The sequence below is a fragment of the Desmodus rotundus genome, chromosome 12 (genome assembly GCF_022682495.2).
Source record: "Desmodus rotundus isolate HL8 chromosome 12, HLdesRot8A.1, whole genome shotgun sequence".
NCBI classification, from domain to species: domain Eukaryota; kingdom Metazoa; phylum Chordata; class Mammalia; order Chiroptera; family Phyllostomidae; genus Desmodus; species Desmodus rotundus.
Window position 1 is genome coordinate 61,024,855 of NC_071398.1, and position 19,938 is coordinate 61,044,792.

The 19,938-nt window shown below is 56.7% G+C and overlaps 1 protein-coding gene across 2 annotated transcripts in view; it reads left to right on the forward strand.

The window, feature by feature from the left end:
* SLC6A17 (solute carrier family 6 member 17) overlaps positions 1-19,938 on the forward strand; it is a 43,566-nt gene that overhangs the window by 1,592 nt on the left and 22,036 nt on the right. The window contains exons 1-5 of one of the 2 annotated variants that reach the window (XM_045203491.3): positions 12,418-12,437; positions 13,080-13,451; positions 16,521-16,678; positions 18,235-18,361; positions 19,103-19,284. In XM_045203491.3, the coding sequence (XP_045059426.2) occupies positions 13,166-13,451; positions 16,521-16,678; positions 18,235-18,361; positions 19,103-19,284 (753 nt within the window). In that variant the 5' untranslated portion in view covers positions 12,418-12,437; positions 13,080-13,165. Of the gene's footprint in view, positions 1-12,417; positions 12,438-13,079; positions 13,452-16,520; positions 16,679-18,234; positions 18,362-19,102; positions 19,285-19,938 lie in introns of those variants that run through there. The other variant, XM_045203490.3, reaches the window with a different exon arrangement.

Genomic DNA, 19,938 nt, shown 5'->3' on the forward strand with positions numbered 1-19,938 from the left:
GAGATCTTTCGAGGGCACTGGCCCTTGTTAACAGGAACTTCTAGAAACTAAGAAGATCTTGTAATGGCTCAAAAAAAAAAAAATCAATCAAAACTTTAGTTAGGTCCTGTTAGGCTGTGCAGGGTGCACTGATGGACGGCCGTCCGTCTGGAGAGCAAGGTCAGAGTGTGCAGACGTTAGCCACGGGGGCTTCCTGTGTCTCGGGCCATGCGTACATTGTCAGTGGTCTGGTGAGGTGGACCCAGCACTTGGGCAGGAAGGGCTTTGAGGTCACACCTGGTTGTCCTTGGCTGTGGCCCATTGACGGGGACCATCAGAGGCTCAGCTCCTCTGCTGGCTTTTTCTCGAATGGAGCAGCTGTGGCTAAGTAGGTGGTGAGTGTCAGCGAATCCGTAGCCTGGAGGTGACTCAGTGCAGGAGGCAAATCGTGCCACCCGCCCTGGTTGGAGTGAGCTGGCTGGGCCTGAGTCACACGCGGAACTGCCTCCGCTGCTTGTGAGTTGAATGGAATTCGGTACCAGGACTTGCGAGTGGGAATGGCCAGCGTTGGGGGCCCCTGATGCCAGCGTAAGGGGTGGGCAAGTCCTCAGGGGGAACTAAGCGGAACTCAGGCTGCCTGGCTCCTGGGCAAGGGTCCTCGAGCCATGAGCCCTGGGAAGGGCAGGCAGGGCCGGGGTGGGGCTGGGGTGGGGGAGGCCTCGGGCGAGGCTCTATGGTTGTGGTCACATGGCCCAGTGCTCTGCCATGTGCCAGGAGGGTGACCTTGGGCGAGCCTCTTTACCTCTGGAGCCTGGGCTTCCTCGGCGGGAAACCAGGGATGCCTGAGGTGCCTTTGCCGCAGGCTCATTTGGAGCCCAGTACGGACAGGTAGCAGATGAGCCATTGTGGTTAAATGTGAGTTCCCCACCTCTTTTTTCCTGGGCCTTACCCGGAAGTGTTCTTTCTCTCCCTGCCCTCACTCCTTGGTGTGAGAGGGGGTAGAGACAAAAGGAAGTGGTGGGGCTTCACTCGTGGTTGAGAAGGACCCTGCAGCTCAGCTGCAAACTGACCTACTTCTGCCCCTCAGTTCTCCCCAGGAGACCCTGAACAGGGAAGCCTGAGGAAGGGCCTGGCTGTAGGGGAGGGTGGTGGGCAAGCCTGTGCTGGGTCTGCGGGTGCCCTGGGACGACTGCAGTGGCTCCCACAGAGACCTTGACTCCTGAGCATTGTTCATGGCTGTGGCCCGGTCCCAACTTGTGGCACCTGCTGGGTGGACTTCAGGGGTCCCTGCCCTTTGATCTGGTCTTGCCATCCCGCTCCCCACCTGTCCCATCTGTAGTGGAGTTGGAAGCTCCAAGACTGCTGTCCTGGAGAGGTGAGGCCGGCCTTTCCCGAGAGGGAAGGAGTGTGTCCCTTGCCTGCCCTGAAGGATCCCAGGCCCCTGGCTCCCTCCTCTGGAGTGTGTCTAGACTTGGTGCTGAGCTAGAATGTGTTTGCTCAAGAGTGGAGGAAATAAGGGAATCCCCAGGGCAGCAAGAAAGGTCTGCGGACCCAGGGGACTCCAGTTTGCTCCTGGAAACATGTGCGTGTGTTTGCATGCATTTGGGGGGGAGTGTGTGCACCCTGGAAATCAACGCCCTTCCCATGCGATCTGGCAAACTCCTAGGGTGCTAGGGACAGAGGTGAGAGGATTCTGAGAAGCAGGCCTCTCTCCCTGGGCACCTTCCCTTCCCTCAGGCCCCTTTCCTGTCTGGCTGAGTTGCAGGAGGACGATTCATCACTAATCCCTTTAAAGCTGCTAAGATAAGCAGCAAAATACTTTAAAGGGAAGATGAATTTGGGCTTTTTTTTTTTTTTCCTAGAACCAGGTCTGAGTTATCACTCGCTCCCAGGCTGGGCTGCAAGAAGTCATCACGGCTGCACATCTGGAGCTCTGGGATAGGAAAACGAAAATTGTCACTCAGCCCCTGCAAGGTAGTCTCCCATCGGCCTCCCTTAGCTGGTGGCCCCGGCATTCCAAGGACAAAAGCTCAGTTCCACGGGCAGATCCGCATTAGTGCGCTCTCCCACACTCAGGACAGAGACTGTGGGGAAATGCCCGCTTCGTGAGCTCTTCAGAGGGGCGGGTGCAGTTCTGGAGTCCGACAGCTCACGCCGCACTTGGCACCCAGCGCTAATATGCAGATTTTCATGGAGGCTTCCGCGCTGTGCTAAGTGCTTTATTCATACACCATCTTGTTTAATCTTCACTCCATCCCAGGAGACAGATACTGCGCTCGGCAGTTTTGAAGATGTGGGACTTGAGGTTCAGAGAGGTTGAATAACTTGGTCAAGGTCATCCAAGAGGTGTCTGGCACCCTGAGAGTTTGAACTCTGGCCTGTCAGGTTCTAAACTTCGTGCTCTTGATGTTGATGTGATATGTCTCCATCCTATGTCCTTTATACATGCTTGCTGGACCCTAGGCATTTACCCACACGAGGTTTGTCTAAGCCCACGGTTCGCGTTCTCGAAGCTCAAGCCCTGAGAAAGGAGGCAGTGAGCCTCCGCCAGTGGGAAGCTGGTAGAGAATGAACAGACCTCCACTCGCAAGGTTTGGGGAACGCTGTCCGTGGTTCCATGTGGGTTGGAATCCACCCGGAAGAAGGTTCCAGGCTGCATCTGGGTGCTTTGTTGTCACGTCTGCATTTCTCTCCCTGACTTCTCACTGCCCCCCCCCACCTCATTCCCTCACAGTTTGCCCAGGTCTGGGGTTGCTGCTGGAGCGGTGAGGGGAAGAGTCAGAGCAGGCTGGATGTTGCAGGGAGGACTTTTGCATCTGCAGAGTCAGGTGGGAACTCTAGTGTGTCGGGTTTCTCTGCTGGAGAGCGGCAGCCAGGGACGACTCACAGCAGTTCCCAGTGAGATCCCGAATGCTTCACGGTTATTTACAGCAGCTGCCCGCATCAGCTGCTCCGAGGGACGAGGGACGCTGCTTGTGTCCCAAGCTCGTCCCCTGGAGAGCCCACCCTCCTCACCTTCAGGGCTCTGCCACTTTGCATCCTTGGCAGTTCTGGGAAACTTGGCGTGTGCCTCTCTCCATCTCTTCTCTCTCTGAGAAGTAAATCACCATGCCCGGAGGAACAGGCCCCACACTGCCCTAGCCTGCCCAGCACCTCCAAACCACCCTTGATCTCGGCGGGAAGTTCCTGTACGTGAGGGTGGATAGTTGCACTGGAAGCATTAATGTTGCCCCCGCCCCCAGGACACAAGGTGTTCTTCCCAGACACCCCTGCCCCCCAGGAAGCTATTTTGTGGACATGGAGCCCCTTGATAATCCCGCCCCTGACCCCAGCACGAGTAATTTTAAAAATATGAACATTGTTCATCTATGAATAAATCCAAGTATTAAAAACCATAATTAGATATTCACGGTGTACAGGAAACTCGTGAGAACGGGAGCTCAGGCGCAAGCTGGATTACTGGACGACATTATCCTCATGTTCAGAACCAGGTGTATCCCTTAGGGAATGATTCTGAGTCAGGTGAGTCCCGGGCAGCCCGAGTCCCCAGTTTGGAAGGTGAGATGCAGGCCTGTTTGCTCTGTGGCCCCTCGGGCAAGCATAGGGCCCCGGGAAATCATGCCCCCACTCCCCGGCCTGGGGTCACCTCACCAGCTGTGCTGATCCCACCGAGCTGCCACCCTGCCTTCCAGAGCCGACTCAGGGCTCACTTGAAGATAAGTCTCCTCTCACTGTAGTCCATCATTTCTAACTGCTGGTTTAATTATAATTTCTGCTGGATTCTGTGCACCGCTAATTTGCTACCTATTTTAGTTGCAAACAGAATTCATTGGTGCACACCCCTAATTCCTATTGGTTGCATGGTCCCTTTAATTACAAGACACCTAGGCTCCTGTGGTTTTAAACCCCACTCCAGGTGGGGCGTGCTGTTTGATAACACTACCTTTCAAGAGATGTGAACTCACCTGGTGGAGTGGCTTCCTCAGGTGTTTCCAGGTGGATATTCAGTGAGGACATGGGCCTCTTCCTCCCCCGTGTGTCTACAGGACAGAGTGGGGGTTCTCCTGCACTGGGCAATATGGCAGTGGCTCCCCAGTGGCCTGGCGGGCGCTGTCCACGGTCCTGGCACGCTGCTGAGACACCCTGCCTGCTGGTTACCTGGGGACTCCTTTAGAACAGCTGGGAGAAATCTCCTTGACCAGTTCCCCATATTGCATTATGCCATTGGCTTTGGGAAAGGAGCCGGCCAGCTGAGGAGGCTCCTGACCCCAGGGACAAATGGTGGGGGCCGCACTCGTCCCACTGTGGGCTTGCTGGATGAGACTCAGGTGAATGCTTTTCGACTCGGCTTGGTACGTTGGGCAACTTCCTAACCGGTGCCACAGGTGGGTGGCATGTGGCCCAGTAGGCAGGATACCTTCATCCTTTGGAGTAGCCTGGAGCTGCCTAGGGTGCTGGAGCCCCCTCCATGTGCCCCAGTGTGCCATGCCAGTTTGCTCCTCTCTGTGGGTCAGGCATGCAAAGGACTGGAAAGCTCTAGTGTATCAGAAAGAATGTGGGCTGCAGAGTCGGAGACACCGGTTCAACTCCCCATTCTCCCCCTTTATGGTGAGTCATCTTTTTAATTTTTTTAATCCTCACTTGAGGATATGTTTATTGATTTTAGAGAGAGGGGGGCGGAGGGAGAGAGAGAGAGAGAAAGAAACATCAATCGGTTGCCTCCCTCATGCAATCTGACTGGGGAATCGAACTGCAGACTTTTGATGCATAGGACGATGCCTCTACCAACTGAGCCACTTGGCCAGGGCATAGCTGGGTAATCTTGCACCTGATATTTATCTTGCCCAGGCATCTTCGTTTGTAAAAGGAGAACAATAGTTCACCCCGAGTTGGTGGGGGATACATAACATATGTAAGCATAGTAGGTCTTCAAAGATGCCTGCTCCCTTCGCTGTGTCCTGCGACCGGGCCTGATAGGAGCGCTTTTCTGCCCAGCCCTTCACGAAGCTGCCCTGAAGGCTGGCGAGGAAGCAGACAAACGTTTCTGGTTCTCAGGAAAGAGGCATCATGGTGGGCTGTAATTAAGGGTTCCTCACCGCTGTTTCTTCAAGTGCTCTTCAGCAGTCTGGTGGGTAACTCCAGTAATTGGACACCCTCGGCGTCCTCTGTGTCTCTGTCTCTCTCTGTCTGAGACAAGAGAAAAGAAGTGGCTTTAAGGGAATTCAGGTCAGAGGATCGCGGCAGATGCCGTGAGGACCCATCTGTCACCACCCAGGGCCTCCTGTGAATGAGAGAAGGAGAGTGAGGCCTTCACTTGTCACTCCTGGACTTTTTATTTTCACATCTGATTTTTAAAAATACTCTGGTTTCCAAATTGGGACAGTCTGCCTGCCTGCGCCCTGGCGCGCCCTTCAGTGCCCTCGAGTCATCCGTGTACTTCTCCCTGTGAATCCTAGACCTCATCTAACAGCCTGGCCTGGGTCCCCATCCTCTCTTACCCACCCTCCCTGTTTCTTCCCTTGTACACAGTGATCCCTTTTAATACAGATGGGTCCCCTTATTCCCCTGCCTGAGAGCTGCCAGCAGCTTCCCGTTTGCCTTGAAAGCAAACCCCCAGTGCTTTCTGTGGCCCTTGAGTCCTGCCTGCTCGGGGCTCCGGCTGGCCCCTGTCTCAGCACCTCCCCCTCTCCTTTGCTCAGGATGCTCTAGGCATGGGGCCCCTTCTTGTCCTTCTACTCATCAGATGTGCCCAGTCCTGCCTCAGGGCCTTTGCACTTCCTGTTAGTGCTGCCCTGGGTGTTTTCCCAGCATATCCACATGGCTCTACCAGGCCTCATTCAGAGTTGCTTGCCCAACCCCCTGTATATTGTAGCATCCCTGCCTCACTCCATCCCCTCCTACTCTCTATTACATATTTATCTGATATCTTTACATATGTTATAGATACAGTATATTCCAGTATTCCTGTACACTATTAATTATATATTTATTGATTTATTTGTCCCTTTGCACTAGAATATAGATTCCACAGGGCAGGAACATTATTTGCTTGGTTCTCTGCCCTGCTAGGGCCTGGATCATGCTTAGTGTTCCGTAAATATTTGTCAAGGAAGGAGAGGAAAGGAAGGAGGGAGAGAAGGAGGGAGAGATATGGAGAGGGATTTTCAGAATCCCATATTTACATTTCAGCAGAATCTCTAGTTCACAGGGGTCTTTGGGCTCCATTCTCCTTCAGCCCAAGAGGGAAGCAGAGGGTCTGCTGGAGCCCCGAGCTCCTGCATCCTGCTGCCAGCCCCAACGTCCTCAGGCACCTGCTGTTGTGCCACGTTGGGGCCAGGATACCGCAGAACAGGGGGTGGGTACACTTCTGTTCCTAGTTGAGCCCACCCCACCGTGTTCTCACATGAACCTGGTGCTGATCTGTGGTGTGCCCTCTGTGTGATCTCATTTTATCCCCATGCCACCCTGGGAGGTCGGAGCCCCATCCCCATCATTTCAGAGCCAGGAGCGGAAACTGAGAGAGGTTGGGTGCTTTCCCGAAGACTCACAGCTAATCAGATGCCCCAGGACTCAACTCCAGGTTTTCCGGGTCCAAAGCCCATGACCCTTCTGTGACAGCATTGTGGTTTTGGAGCCAGGTGGTCGGTGGGGACCCAGGGCCTTCACTTCCCGACTGCGCCTCATTGCGTCACTTCCAAGATGCATACTTGGGCATTGTCCCATCTTCAAGTCAGGACGCGATGCCCAGTCAGCGATGCCTCAGATTGGCTGTTGGTCAGCAGGCTGTGGGGACCTGGTTGGGTAAAAACCTTCCATTGGCCCTTTCCAGTAAGTTCCAGAAAGTGCCAGCATCAAAGGGCCTGAAGGTCCATGGAATGTAGGTCGTTCATCCCTCTGAGCCTCTACTGCTTCGTTTGTCGATGGGCATGATAGTGGCACCAACCTCACGCCGTTGGTGGTGGGTCAGAGCAGATGGTGGCTGCTCCAGAGTCCGCCCTCAGGAGCTGCTGCCTGCGTGCCGCTGTTGTCAGCGTCGCTATCACCACACCCGCTGTGCCGGCAGAAGTCCCCTCAGCACCTAGACTCCAGCACAGGTCTTGCGTCTGTGGGGCGGCCGTGGTACTGGTCTCGCTGCCTCCCCACTGGGCACGTATTTCGCCCACGTGAAGCAGTGAAATTAAACCAAAAGATTGGGCTGGCACTGGCCTGCCCACATTTTCCGGTGCCCATTCCTGCCCCCACCCCTCCCCACCATCTGCCCGTTTTCTTGCTTCCCTTCCTCTTGACGGAGAAAACAGAATACCGACTGCAGAGAACATGCAGAAACATGGGACGGCGAGGTGAGCTGCGCCGTGGAGGGCGCACTGGCTCCTGTGCCTAAGCTGTTGTTTGGACCTGTCCCCCCAGCCCCTGGGACACTCGGGGCCGAGCCTGTGCCCATCCGGTGCTTGTTTCCCAGTGGGGAGGGTGGATGCTGTCTACAAAGTGGAGAAAGTGGGGCAGAGAAGAGTAGCTCCTTTGTAAGAAGCCCACAGTCAGTGAGCAATAGTCAGGCCTTAGCTTTGAACTGTCGCTCGGGGCATCCGTGGGCATCTGGTGTTCCTGAGATCAGAATATCGCAGCTGCAAATGGGAACAGAGTTGAAGCTGGGAATTACATCAGACTCGAGAGAAGTTGGGGAGCTCGAGCATCAGGTCATCAATCCGCTCATTCAGTTCATTCATTTCATTCCCTGAGCACATGTCATAGTAAGACACCGGGACGTGGCCTTGCAGAAGCAAGGGTGGTTTCAGACCCCACAAATCTGCGAAGCGGAGTGAGAGATGACCGTTCCGTTTATTTGGCTTCTCAATCAGCCTTTCATTTTCTTTCCCCTCCCATCCATGTGGTAACCAGATACAGTTGGTAGGTAAGCCCTGTTCCCTGTTTTGCAGATGCATGAGGAACAGAAAGCTGGCTTCTGAGTCCTGGGGTCCTCCCCACATGTGCTTCGGGGCTATGCTCCATTAGAGTCCCCCACCCCAGCTGGGTGCACAGTTTTCCTGGAGGTGCAGCCGGCTCCCTCATCAGATCTGTTAGCTTGACAGGCCCGCCTCTGTGTTTCAGAGGGGAAGGCAGGGGATAGATTGCACCATCGGCAGCAGCAGGTGGTTCTTGGGAAGGCAGGGACCCTGGGACATTCGTCAAGTGCCATACTCCGTCCTGTGTGGGTCGGGCATGGCACTCAGGAAAGGAATCAGCTGTGGAAACAGCCAGCTGTACTAGAAAGCCAGATGGTAAAAGCACAGAAGAGCATTCCAAGGAGCGGGCTGAGAAGGGGAAAGAAAGGACATTCATTCTCACTTAGAGATGGCAGACGGTGTCGTGGAGGCCAGACGGTGGACCTTGAGCCTCACCACCTCCAAAGACGGGAGGCTTCAGTAGGCAGCGGGAGTGGAGGGTGGGCGGGGGTCCGGGAGAGGAGCTGTAAATGCCACAGCAAGTCAGCGCCAGGCCACGTGGCATTTCAAAAAGCTGCCTCCGAAGGCCTAGAGGAGAAGTGTGCTGGGAGCCTGCTGCAGGCATCCAGCAGAGGGAGGGTCTGGACCGGAGATGAGGGGTGGGAAAGAGGGCAGATCTGAGCTTGCTGACAGGACTCAGTGACTTTTGGTTGGAGGATGCAGGAGGGAGAGGTCAAGAATGATGCTCGTGTCCCTGCCTGGGTGTCCTGGGTGAGGAAACCCAAGGAGAGCAGCCACCCGGTCAAGGCCAGGGCCTGCCAGCAGCAGTTTGCTCCAGGTGACTGCCCGAGGTTTCAGTAAAACAATTAAAAATAATTTGGAGGACAATTTGTGTCTCTGATCACAGTGACCTGTTTTGGGCTCAGTGGAAGCCCAGAGGCTCTGAGGTAATTAGGAGAATTTGTTGGGGCCAAAATGGCTTGTCACGCGGAAATCAGGAAGCTGTCAAGTTCTTGGGGAGAGAGGGCCCCAACCTCGCTTCCTTCTCAGCCCGAGTTAATCTCGCATTGGACCTTGTTTTGAGGGCCTGGGAGTCTGGGGTCTGTTCACTGCTTGGCTTCCCTGATGCAGAGGTTTGCACTTAAGAATGCAGAGTACTCCTTCCAGGGCCGAGGGACCCGAGGGCAGCTAGCTAGGCCTGCCCCATGGGGCTCGGGGTCTGGCCACCTTGGCTGCCTGCTTTCCTGAAGATGTGGCCTCTCTACTCAGCTCCCCAGGGGTCTGACTTGGAAAGTAAGTGGTTCCCTTGAGTTACACGGTACGACCTTTCCAAGGGAGAGACCCCCAACCCCAGGAGGCAGTCGGTGCTCAGAGGGCCCTGGCTATGTGGGGCGGAGGGGCTCCAGTGCCGCCTGGTCTGGGGCGAGCAGCCGTCCACACCCCTTGAGGTACTGGCTGAGAGCTGTGCTTGAAAAGTTGTTGTGAAGCCCTCCGCCCCCAGACAGGAGATGTTTTTCCCTGTCTGCCTCCTAGTCGGTGTTTTTTTTCTCTTTTTAGGAAGATGCACAGTTCCGTGGCTCAGTCCTGCCTCCCTCACGTGCGCTCTTCTGAGCTGTGAGCCATTGGTTGCTAGGTGACAGACTGGCACAAGGCTTCCTGGGCCTCCAGCCCCTCTGCATTGCGCTTTGAGTAACGGACGCGTCCCTTTCAGAGAATGCCATGGAATGGCACCTTATGTGCTGTTCCCAAAAGCAACCTCCCAGCCACCCCCGGGGGGAATTCTACTACAGCTGGGCTGGCTATCAGAGTGTCCCAGCGAGCCCTCAGGGGATGAAGGTGGCGTGACAGACAGGCTCAAGAGCCTGCAGCAGCTAGAGCCCGGAGCACGCCAGGCTCCCTGTCATCCGAATGCAAGGGGGCACTCACCGGATATATGCAGAGCTGAAGGGGGCCTCCGAGGTCACCCAGACCACCCCATTTCACATGCAGTGAAACCGAGACCCCAGAGGTCGGGGCTACCATGCCAGTCTGCCAGTTTGCGCAGTTGGTTGGTGGTGGGTCAGGCCCAGCAGCCCACCGACCTCCTGACACCTGGATCATGGCTGGCTCCCCTCCTGGGTCCTTCGCTGACCCTGGTGCTTGTTCCAGGTCATGCTTCGGGGTCATGGGCTGCGCACGCGTTGGATTCCCGTGCGCTGGTCTGAAAGCTGACCTTCGCCAGCACAGGGACTCCAGGTGGCAGGTAGGGTGGGGAGGGAGGGCTGTTCCAAGTCACTGCTGGTGCCACCTCCCCTTTAAAATCATGGAGAGGGCACCGGAGTGAGGAGACCCGTGAGCCGTGCCTGCCTTCCCTCTCTTCTAGGTGCATGGCATGCAGCAGTGCAGGGAGTACGCTGAGTGTTTCCTCTTGTGGAATTCATACTTCTTGTAGAAGGGCCAGGCACGAAAGAAAGGAAAAGACATCGAAGGGCCGGTGGTGGTACTTGCTGTAGACAGAGCGCAGGGTGGGCTGAGGGGTTGGGACCTGGAGGGCTGCCATTTTATGGTCCGGAAAGGCATCCCTGAAGAGGGGACATTTGAGCAGAGGCACTCAGGGAATGAGTGAATGAATGAATGAAACGGGAGCACTCAAACCCGGGCCTGTCTGGCTTCAAAGTCCCTGATCTTCGCCACCACCGCCTTCGTCCTCTGCTCGTCCCCCAGGGTCTGGCCCCGTGCCTTTAGGCTGTTGGCGTGCTCTCTCTGGGCCTCTGCTGCCTCATACGTAAACTGAGAATGGTGCTAGGGTCCCTCGAGCCTTCATGTTTTAAGTGTCAGACTCAGGGGTTGTCACCTGATCACATTCACTGAGCACGGAAGGTTCCAGCCAATACCGCAGCCCAGCCCCGAGCCTCAGCCTTCGCGGTGAAGTGTCCTGCAGAGCTGCCAGTACTGGAGGCCCCTGGACCCCACCCTGCAACACAGGGTGCTCGCCCAGGGTGAGGGCGGTGCCGTCTGGGGAGAAAGAAGCCTTTCCTGTTGAGCTGTTTCCTGTGATGCTGCTGTGGTATCTCAGGCTTTACCACAGCCTGCTGATTTTGTCCTTGAGTCCTCCTAGTTGAAAGTGAAGTGTCCCCACCCCCAGCCCTTTCTCATGTTGGTGACCAGAGCTGCCACTCATGGGGCTGTGTATGGAGTCAGCATCGAGATAAATTCTGCAGACCTGCGGAACACCCCTTGCTTTTTTCCCGTTGTGGCAGGGTGCACAGTAAATCAAACCTAATGCACTGCAGGTCGCTCTGATCAGACCCTGCTGCAGCCGGAAAGCGGGAGACGCACTCTGCACTGAGGCGCCCTGCCCACGCGGTGTCCAGTGGGACCCCGACCCTTCTCCCCTGTCCAGTGTTAATACAAATTCTCTGTGTCAGCTGTAGGAGAGGGGGGAAGCTAGACAACAGCCATTGCAGGCGCCTTAGGTCCACTCCCTGTCAGTGCCTAGGGACAGGGACCTGCTGCTGGTTGCGGGGGGGGAGCAGGGCTTATCCTGGAAGCCCCACATGAACACCTGCCTCCCCAAGTGCCCTGGGGCGCCATTTGATTGTGCAGCAGCCCAGGGAGGCCGAGGGCTGGAGGGCCCACAGCCACACAGTCCCTCCTTGGGGCACTTTCAGGACACAATGGGACAGTCAGCTGACACACTGGGGAGACCCGACAGAGAGCTGCATTTTTTCTAGGGAATTCTGGGGTCTTCTAGGCAGGTGGCTCTGTTACGGTCACTCCAAAGCCCAAGACCCTGACTGTTCCTGGGGTGGCAGAGGGCTGTCACTAAGGACTCACTATCCCCTTGGATGAAGAGGACAGGGAAGTGTCACCTGGTGATGTGTCCCAAGGTCTGGCCTGGGAGGGTTGGCTAACCCTACAGACCAGCGTGGACAGTTGTCCCCATCTGCCAGGCTTCCCAGTTTCATCAGCATCTGAAGCCCAGCGGGGAAGGCACCCTTGCCTATGTGGTTGAGGCGTCCGTCTGAGGACCACAGACGGGAGCCGGCTTCCAGAGGCAGTGCGCCGCTCAGTTAAGTAATGAAAGTGCAGGGCAATTGACGTCCCTAGAAAGACGCAGGGCGACTGCAGGCCATGTGTCCATGAGTTTAATTTAAAAGTCTCTGACCTCCCCCTAACGAGGAAGGGCTTTGAAATAGAGCAGAATGCTGGGTCCTTCAAAGGGCTCACTTCCTGGGGGCTTTATTTCTCTATGGGGAAGCAGGGAAGATGGATGAGGAATGGCGGGGAAGGTGCCACCCCCGCCCCCTCCACTGTCCCTGGGGAGCAGACACTGTCTGCTATAAAACTGTCCCTGCAGGATGGAGAGCCGCTCTTGGCTGCGATGGCCCTCAGATAATGTCATCGGTGAGCGATGACCCAGGATTTGTTGGCACTGAGCACACACCTCCAGGACTCTGGTGCCAGAACCCTGAGCCTGGTCAGCGCTCCTGCCTGGGGACGAAGGGGCCACAGGGGCTGGTGTCCAGGGGCCCCATGGTGAGAAAAATAGCCCCCCCCATGTTAATATCCCTTTGAATCACCTGGGGACCCTGCAAAAGTACAGAGAAAGGCTGAGCGGGGCTGGAGCGAGCCTGACGCTCTGCATTTCTAACCAGCCCCTGCCATGCTGCGGGCCCATGGTGACATTTTGAGTGGAAGGACTCTAGAGAAGGCAGCCGCTGGCTTCCCTGGGTCCCACCAGGTGCTTTAGGCTCATAAGAACCAGTGGGGTTGGCCTTGGCCTTGGCCTTGGCCCAACCTGCTCAACCCTGGGAGCAGGAGGCCCGAGTGGTAGTGGGGCCTCTGCACAGTCAGTCGTGAGCACTTGGATCTGCTCTGATGAGAGACAGCAAGGCTCTGTGTCTGACCTTGGGTTTGGGTTTGGTGTCTGCTGTGGCCTCTTCTGCCTCATTAGACTTGCCCTCTACTGATGCTCAGATAAGACCTGGGGGGAAACTGAGTCTGCAGACCTCAGGTTCCTCAGTGGGCACCCCTGATGGGGAGGAAGGCCAGCTCAGTATTCCATGCCACAGACCAGCTCCATGTGCATGACAAGGAGTTGACTTGATTGTGTCCACCTGAGTCTCCCGCCTCTCTGGTCTGGCCAGCTAACCCTCTCTTGCCTGCCCCACTTCACAGGTCCCGGATGAGAAGGAGCTGACAACAGCCGAGTCCCACCTTCTCTGTGTGCCGGGCAGCAGGGCAGCGTGGCCCCGGTGGCACCGATGCCAAAGAACAGCAAGGTGACCCAGCGCGAGCACAGCAATGAGCATGTCACGGAGTCGGTGGCCGACCTGCTGGCCCTCGAGGAGCCCGTGGACTACAAGCAAAGCATCCTGAATGTGGCGGGCGGGGTAGGCGGCAAGCAGGCAGCGGTGGAGGAGGAGCTGGACGCCGAGGACCGGCCGGCCTGGAACAGCAAGCTGCAGTACATCCTGGCCCAGATCGGCTTCTCCGTGGGCCTCGGCAACATCTGGAGGTTCCCCTACCTGTGCCAGAAAAACGGAGGCGGTAAGCGGCGGGCCGGTGGGCTGCGCGGTGCCCTGCAAACCGGCTGGGCTGAGGGGTGAAAAGGAGCACCCCTTGTCCTAGGCAGAATTGGAACCCTTGTAGGCCGGAGCTCAGGATGACAGAGTGAGGCTCCCCAGGAATTGCTAAGACCTATCGAGATCTTGGCCAGCCTGGGTTCAAGGCCCCATCCAGCAGTCAGCTGTCTGCGGTGCAGCTTCATCTCCCTGCGCCTCTCTGTTCCTCATCCATAAAATGGGAATGATAGTAATTCCTGCCTGACAGGGTAGCTGGGAGGGTGAAAGGAGGTTTCCATGAAGAATGCTGAACACGGGATCTTACACACTGTAAGGAGCAACTTCTGGCCATTGTGATTAAACGCTTACTAGGTGCCAGGCACTGTCCTAGGTACTTACTAGATGTTAGGCTGAAGTAGACAAAACTGCTGATATTTGAGCATCTTGAAACGATCAAAGCTGGTTTCGTATGGTTCGACCATCGAATCCCCCAGCAACCCCATGTTATTATCATCCTCATTTTAGAGACTGTGCAGCTGAGGCACAGAGAGGTTAGATGACTTGCTCGAGGTCACATAGTTAGTGATAAAGTCAGGACTCAAGCCTGGACAGCGTGGCCCTAGGCCTGAGCACGCAATCCCCCTACCTACCGCCTCCCAGGTAGGAGGGGCCCTGAGTCTGAATCCCCCTAGAAGGTCTTACTCCAGTATCACGCCCCTCCTGCTCCCCAGAGTCTGGGCCTCAACCCCTGCTCAGCATGCATCTCAACAGGTCTCAACAGGCTGAGACCACTTTCTTTTTTCTTTTTATTTTAAAGATTTTATTTATTTACTTTTAGAGAGAGGGAAAGAGAGGGAGAACCATCAATGTGTGGTTGCCTCTTGCACGCCCCCTACTGGGGACCTGGCCCACAACCCAGTTATGTGTCCTGACTGGGAATAGAACCGGTGACCTTTTGGTCTGCAGGCTGACACTCAATCCATTGAGCTACACCAACCAGGGCCCAGGGCAGTCTTTCAAATCCCAGAAATAACCTCAGGGTTGGCCAGAAACAAGACCCAAAGTGTAGGCTGAGACATAGACCGTCAGCGATTGTTTGAGATCCCGGAGACCTCCAAAGTCAGTCTCTGTAGCCATCGTCTGCTGAACTTCCTAACCCTGAGCAGTGCTCCTGCCGTTCAGACTGGTGGCCTGAGGCTCCTGCTGTCCAGGAACATCAAAGGAAGCCCAGGGGTATCCCTAAATTGTATTTCCTGGGGTGGAAGAGGGTGCATTTTCCAATGATTTCAACAAGGTTGATATGAAAAAGTACCTCTGATTACCCAGAAATCGTGCCCACCCAGCCCCCATCCCTGAGCCCTGGGGTGGGCGAGGCCTCTGCCGGGTGCAGAGAGCAGTAGGCAAGGCCTGAGTAAAGGGTGGCGGGGGGCAGGTGTCGGGTGGCCAGTCCTTGCTGCAGGACCCTCTTTGGACTGTACTCACCTGGAGGCTTTCCCTGGTTCTCTGGGGAGAGGAGAGGCACATCCAGAGAAGATGCCAACCTCCTCCTCTGATGCCCTGAAACCCACCTCCCTGAATGCCTTGCCCACCCAAGGCCATGTGGGCAAAGTGCAGAGCCAGCGTGGCTGTTGCCGTGGCCCTTCGCTGCCCCGCGGATCACTGCTCTCCCTTCCATCTCCCCGGCCCAAGACCACAAAACAGAACTCAGTGCAGAGACAGACCTTCCCTCCTTTTAGTGCTACAGTGCGACTGCGTGTTAGCGACAGTGGAATTCATGTGTGCGTGTGACTGTGCGTGTGTGCGTTAGTGAGCTGGAGGCTGTTGTGTGGGCTCAGTGGACTGCCTCCCCTGGGAACTTCTCCCAATTAGCTCTCCTGGCCCCTCAGCATGTGTGTGCTCAGCTGGTTCCGTGTGACGTGTGTGTACATGTGACAACATTGCTCACGTGAGTCTGGAGGACCTGCCAGCTTGCCCAGGAGAGTACCTGAGCCCTCTGTTGTCCTGATGTGCCCTCCCTGCATGGGCCTGGTGCAGAGTGGCCGACTCCTGACTGTTGCCAGGGGCCGGGTCTTGTGCCTAGAAGATGCCGATCCCCTGGGTTTGTGGGCAAGCTGAGCACATACTGGGGAGCATGTGGGATGTCGTGTTGTGGGGGGCAGAGTGGTGTGGCTGGAGGGGCTTCTCGAGACTCTCAGCTCACAGGGCATGGCCTGGGGCGACCAGCAGGGCACCGGTGACTGGTGCTGGCCTGACGCCCTTTGACGGACAGGCAGGGCTGGGCCAGCGGCTCAGCTAACAGGACTGAGTCATTGGCACAGCGCTCCATGGGGTTGCTCGTCCGTGTCCAGATGCGGTTTTAATTCTCCTGCTAAATGCCCTGTCACTTGGAAACAAGACTCTGTGTGCAGCGAGGCCCAGGACAGCGAGTTAATTTATCATTCGGAATCTTGAGCGGTATCCCTTCTGTCCTTTATGATCCTCCCAGCTATACCTTCCTGAACCTCTAATCTCTCCTGTTCCTCCCAGTTAGCTGTAGATTCATGGCCACGCTGGTCAGACCCTCTCCCTGGAGAGCTTCCAAGCTCCGCTTTGCTGGAGCTGCCCGGTCTGCTGCGTCAGCATCTGGCGCAGACACAGGGAAGGCTGTGCCCGGGGTCTGTGCCTCCGGGGGGCCCACTCCCTCTGGGCTGCTGCTCCATGGGTGGCAGGTGGAGTTGTGAGCAGGTGTCCACAGAGTAGATCAGGAGGTGAGTGTATCTGTTGGCGTGTGCCTTGACATGCGGATTCTAAGAGGCAGGACAGCGTCTGTCTGTCTTTGGGTCCAGCCTTGTAAGCAGGAGGCATTGATGTATGCCTGGACCCTCCCTTAGTGCTTCAGGTCGGGGGAGTCGAGGGGATGAAGGAGGGTTGAGGTGGCCAGTGTGTGGTAGGTCGCACATATGAGCCAGACTGCTCCTGAGGAGCCCAAGAACTAGTGACAGCTCGAGATGTTCGGAGAGGTGGGCAGGACTGCGCTGTGCTCCGACACCCTGTGACGCCCCTCCCTCCCCTGCAGGTGCCTACCTGGTGCCCTACCTGGTGCTGCTGATCATCATCGGGATCCCGCTCTTCTTCCTAGAGCTGGCCGTGGGCCAGAGGATCCGCAGGGGCAGCATTGGCGTATGGCACTACGTCTGTCCCCGCCTGGGAGGCATTGGCTTCTCCAGCTGCATCGTGAGTCAGGGGCTGGCCCCGGGCACTTACTGGGAGGCAGAGGGGTGGCTCTTAGGTACAGGGTTTCCAGACCAGAGTCCTAGGCCAGGCCAAGGGCAGGGAAGGAGACCCTCCATGTGAGAATTGCTCCCAGCTGGTGACTCAGGACCACGTGATTTCCTCAACCGAAAGTTGGCTCCACAGCCTGAAGCAGGATCTAAATTGGGGATGTCATTGAGGAGAAAAGGTGGGGACGTATGCACAGGGGGTCCCTGGGACACTGCTGCTGGAGCCCTCTGGGGACATGTAGACCACCCTGGATACCACCCTCTGCTCCCCAGCCCAACAACTCCCACGAGGGAGGCCCTTTCTCTTTCCTTGGTCAAAGAGCACTTTAATTGGGCGAGTGCATGAGCAGAGCCGGAGGGCGACGGGTGAGGCTTTGGAACAGCAGGAGGCAGGGAGACCCCTGGGCAGGGAGTGTCGTGAGGGCCCTCGGCTCATCCACAGGGCCTGGCTTAGTGCTCTAGGTTGGGACACGGAGCCTCCCTTAGGGACAGAGCCCACAGGTGCCCACGCTTACACCTGGGCTAAAAACTGGGACCTGCCTCTGGAAGGGACGGAGGATTCTGTCGGGTGTGGCAGCAGGGCCTGTCCAACCCTGGCTCAGACAGAGGCCTAGGAGGGTCTCTGCAGCCACCTCTCTCTGCCAGTGTCACCTGTGCGTGGAGGACACGGCCAAGTATGGACCCCTGCTGGGGCTGGCCATGGGTGTGAGTGGGGTCCCTGCTTAAACTGAAAGCACCCAGTAAAGGCAGTGGGGGTCCCTCTCCCTCTGTACCCCCTAAAGGGTGCTGCAGGGTGTCTGCCCCTGCACACCAGGGCGCAGGTGCAATCGATGAAGCCAGGGGCCCTCAGCTGTCATGCCGACCAGCAGTGTCACCGATGTGTAAGACAGCCGGGCCCTGGAAGGCAGAAGGGACCTGTCACCGTCCCTGTAGCACATCTGTGCACGAGAAAGCACTGCTTTCAGAGCAGCACCTTGGACCCTCGGTCAGAACTACCCAAGTCAGTCACCGTACTTCCAAAACATGAGAACTGACGTCCTCTGAGGGGTGGGCCGCAGGCAGTGCCCAGGGAGCGGAGTGTCCTGAGAAGAGAGAGGGCACAGGAAGCCAATAAGAAGCATCCAGAACATATCGAAAATCACCACAGTCCGGGGGTAGTTGACTACTGAGGCCAACGCTGTGCGTGCCCCCAGGTCCCGGAGCAGCTCTAAAACTGTGAATCTGAGGCATCAGGAAAGGGTGGGGAAGAGCTTTAGAGCATCTTAGAGAAATTTCACACTGGAAAAGATTAACATGTTAAGAGTTTATGCGTAAAGGAGAGAACTTTAACATCAGAAACATTCCTCTATGGATTCTCTGAATACCAGGTGAAGGGAGGGTTAGGGGGCCTTCAGCTGCCCAGTCTCATCCCTCCTCCTCCAGCTGGTGCTGAGCCTTGAGTGGGGCAGGGGAAGGGTGGGGGAGTGCCCTGCCGCCTCCTTGACCCCTGCCACGGACCCTCGTCCTCAGGTCTGCCTCTTTGTTGGGCTGTATTATAATGTGATTATCGGGTGGAGCATCTTCTACTTCTTCAAGTCCTTCCAGTACCCACTGCCCTGGAGCGAATGCCCTGTCGTCAGGAATGGGACCGTGGCAGGCAAGTATGGGACCCCCCTAAGTATGACCAGCTGGGGATCCCAGCCAGCCCTGTCCCAGGAAGGAGTGAAGTGAGTTGAGGAGGCTTCGGGGCTGTACTGGCTGCGGTGTCACCTCGAATAAGACACCTTCCCTCTCTGATCCACATTGCCCCTTCGGATGCCCGTTCACCAGCCAGCCCCACAGAGTCTTATGGGGATTGAACGAACCAGTGAGTGCAGGTAAAACTCTGGAAACTCGACTTTTCTGTGGTTGTTACCAACTACTCTGCACTGCTCATGTACCGTCCTCTCTGGGAACAGCCTTGATTTGTGTGCCGTTTCCATAAAAGGCTGGGTGATTCCTCCCACTCACAGGCAGGTAAACTGAGGCCTGGAAACCACTCTCCCACAGTCACACCACTGATTTATCCAGGGGGTGGGAACCCAGATCATCAGCTCCCAGCTCAGGCCCTTCCCGAGGAACTAGGGGCCAGGTCTGCCCGACCCTTCCTGCCTGGACATGGGCAGGGCATGGCATCAGCGGGAATTGAGGTCAATGTGCCCTGGCGCTGTTGGGAGCCTGGGTGTCCAGAGGGTCTGTCAGATCCTGGCCGAGCCAGTGCAGGCCCAGCCCCTCCCTGCTGCACTCTCCTCTGCCCCCTTGCGCACTGCTTTCCCCGAGGGCGAGGGCGGGGGGGAGGGGGGCCGGCAGGGGCGGTAGCTCTGCAGCCCCACCGCTGAGACCTCTGCTGCCGGTGCAGTGGTGGAGACCGAGTGTGAGAAGAGCTCAGCCACCACCTACTTCTGGTACCGAGAGGCCCTGGACATCTCCAACTCCATCTCGGAGAGCGGCGGCCTCAACTGGAAGATGACCCTGTGCCTCCTCGTGGCCTGGACCATTGTGGGCCTGGCCGTCGTCAAGGGCATCCAGTCCTCGGGGAAGGTGAGTTGGGGGGCACTCAGACCCGTGCAGTCTGAGAAAAGCAGGGAGGGGGGTGCTGAGAAATCTGGGTCGCCCTGTACAGGGTCCTGTGGGTGGGCTTGGCCTCTGGGTGACTCAGGATGAGGACACAGGCCCCCCCCAGGGTGGGATGGAGAGTCCCTGCTGCAGTATTGTCATCCCCCAAGGGGGTTCCACCCAGGTCTGTGCGGGTGCAGACCAGCCGAGCCCTCCACTCCTCCCCACAGTCAGATCTCCTTCAAATAAGGGCACATTCTTCTCTGTCACGTGTCGGTGTTTGTGGACTGCCGGGGCTGGGAAGGACGTTAGGGATCCTCTCTGCTCATTTTTCAGAAAAGGAAAATGAGGCCGAGAGAGGGGAAAGCAGCTCGCCTGAGATCTCGCAGCCAGTCTGTCCACCTCAGGGCTGGAGTTAGAGCCCGGGCTGTATGTCTGGGACCCCAGGCTCTTTACCAGACTTGATGAGCAAGGAAGCTAAGCCTTGGGACAGTAGTATGGTCTCAGCCACCTCCCCTTCCCTCTCTAAAGGCCAAAACCGTGGCTGACACTTTGTGGCCCTTATCGGTGTAGGAATTCATTTGATCCACAGTGGCCTTTTTATGAGTTAGGAGTTATTGTGCCCATTTTATAGATGAA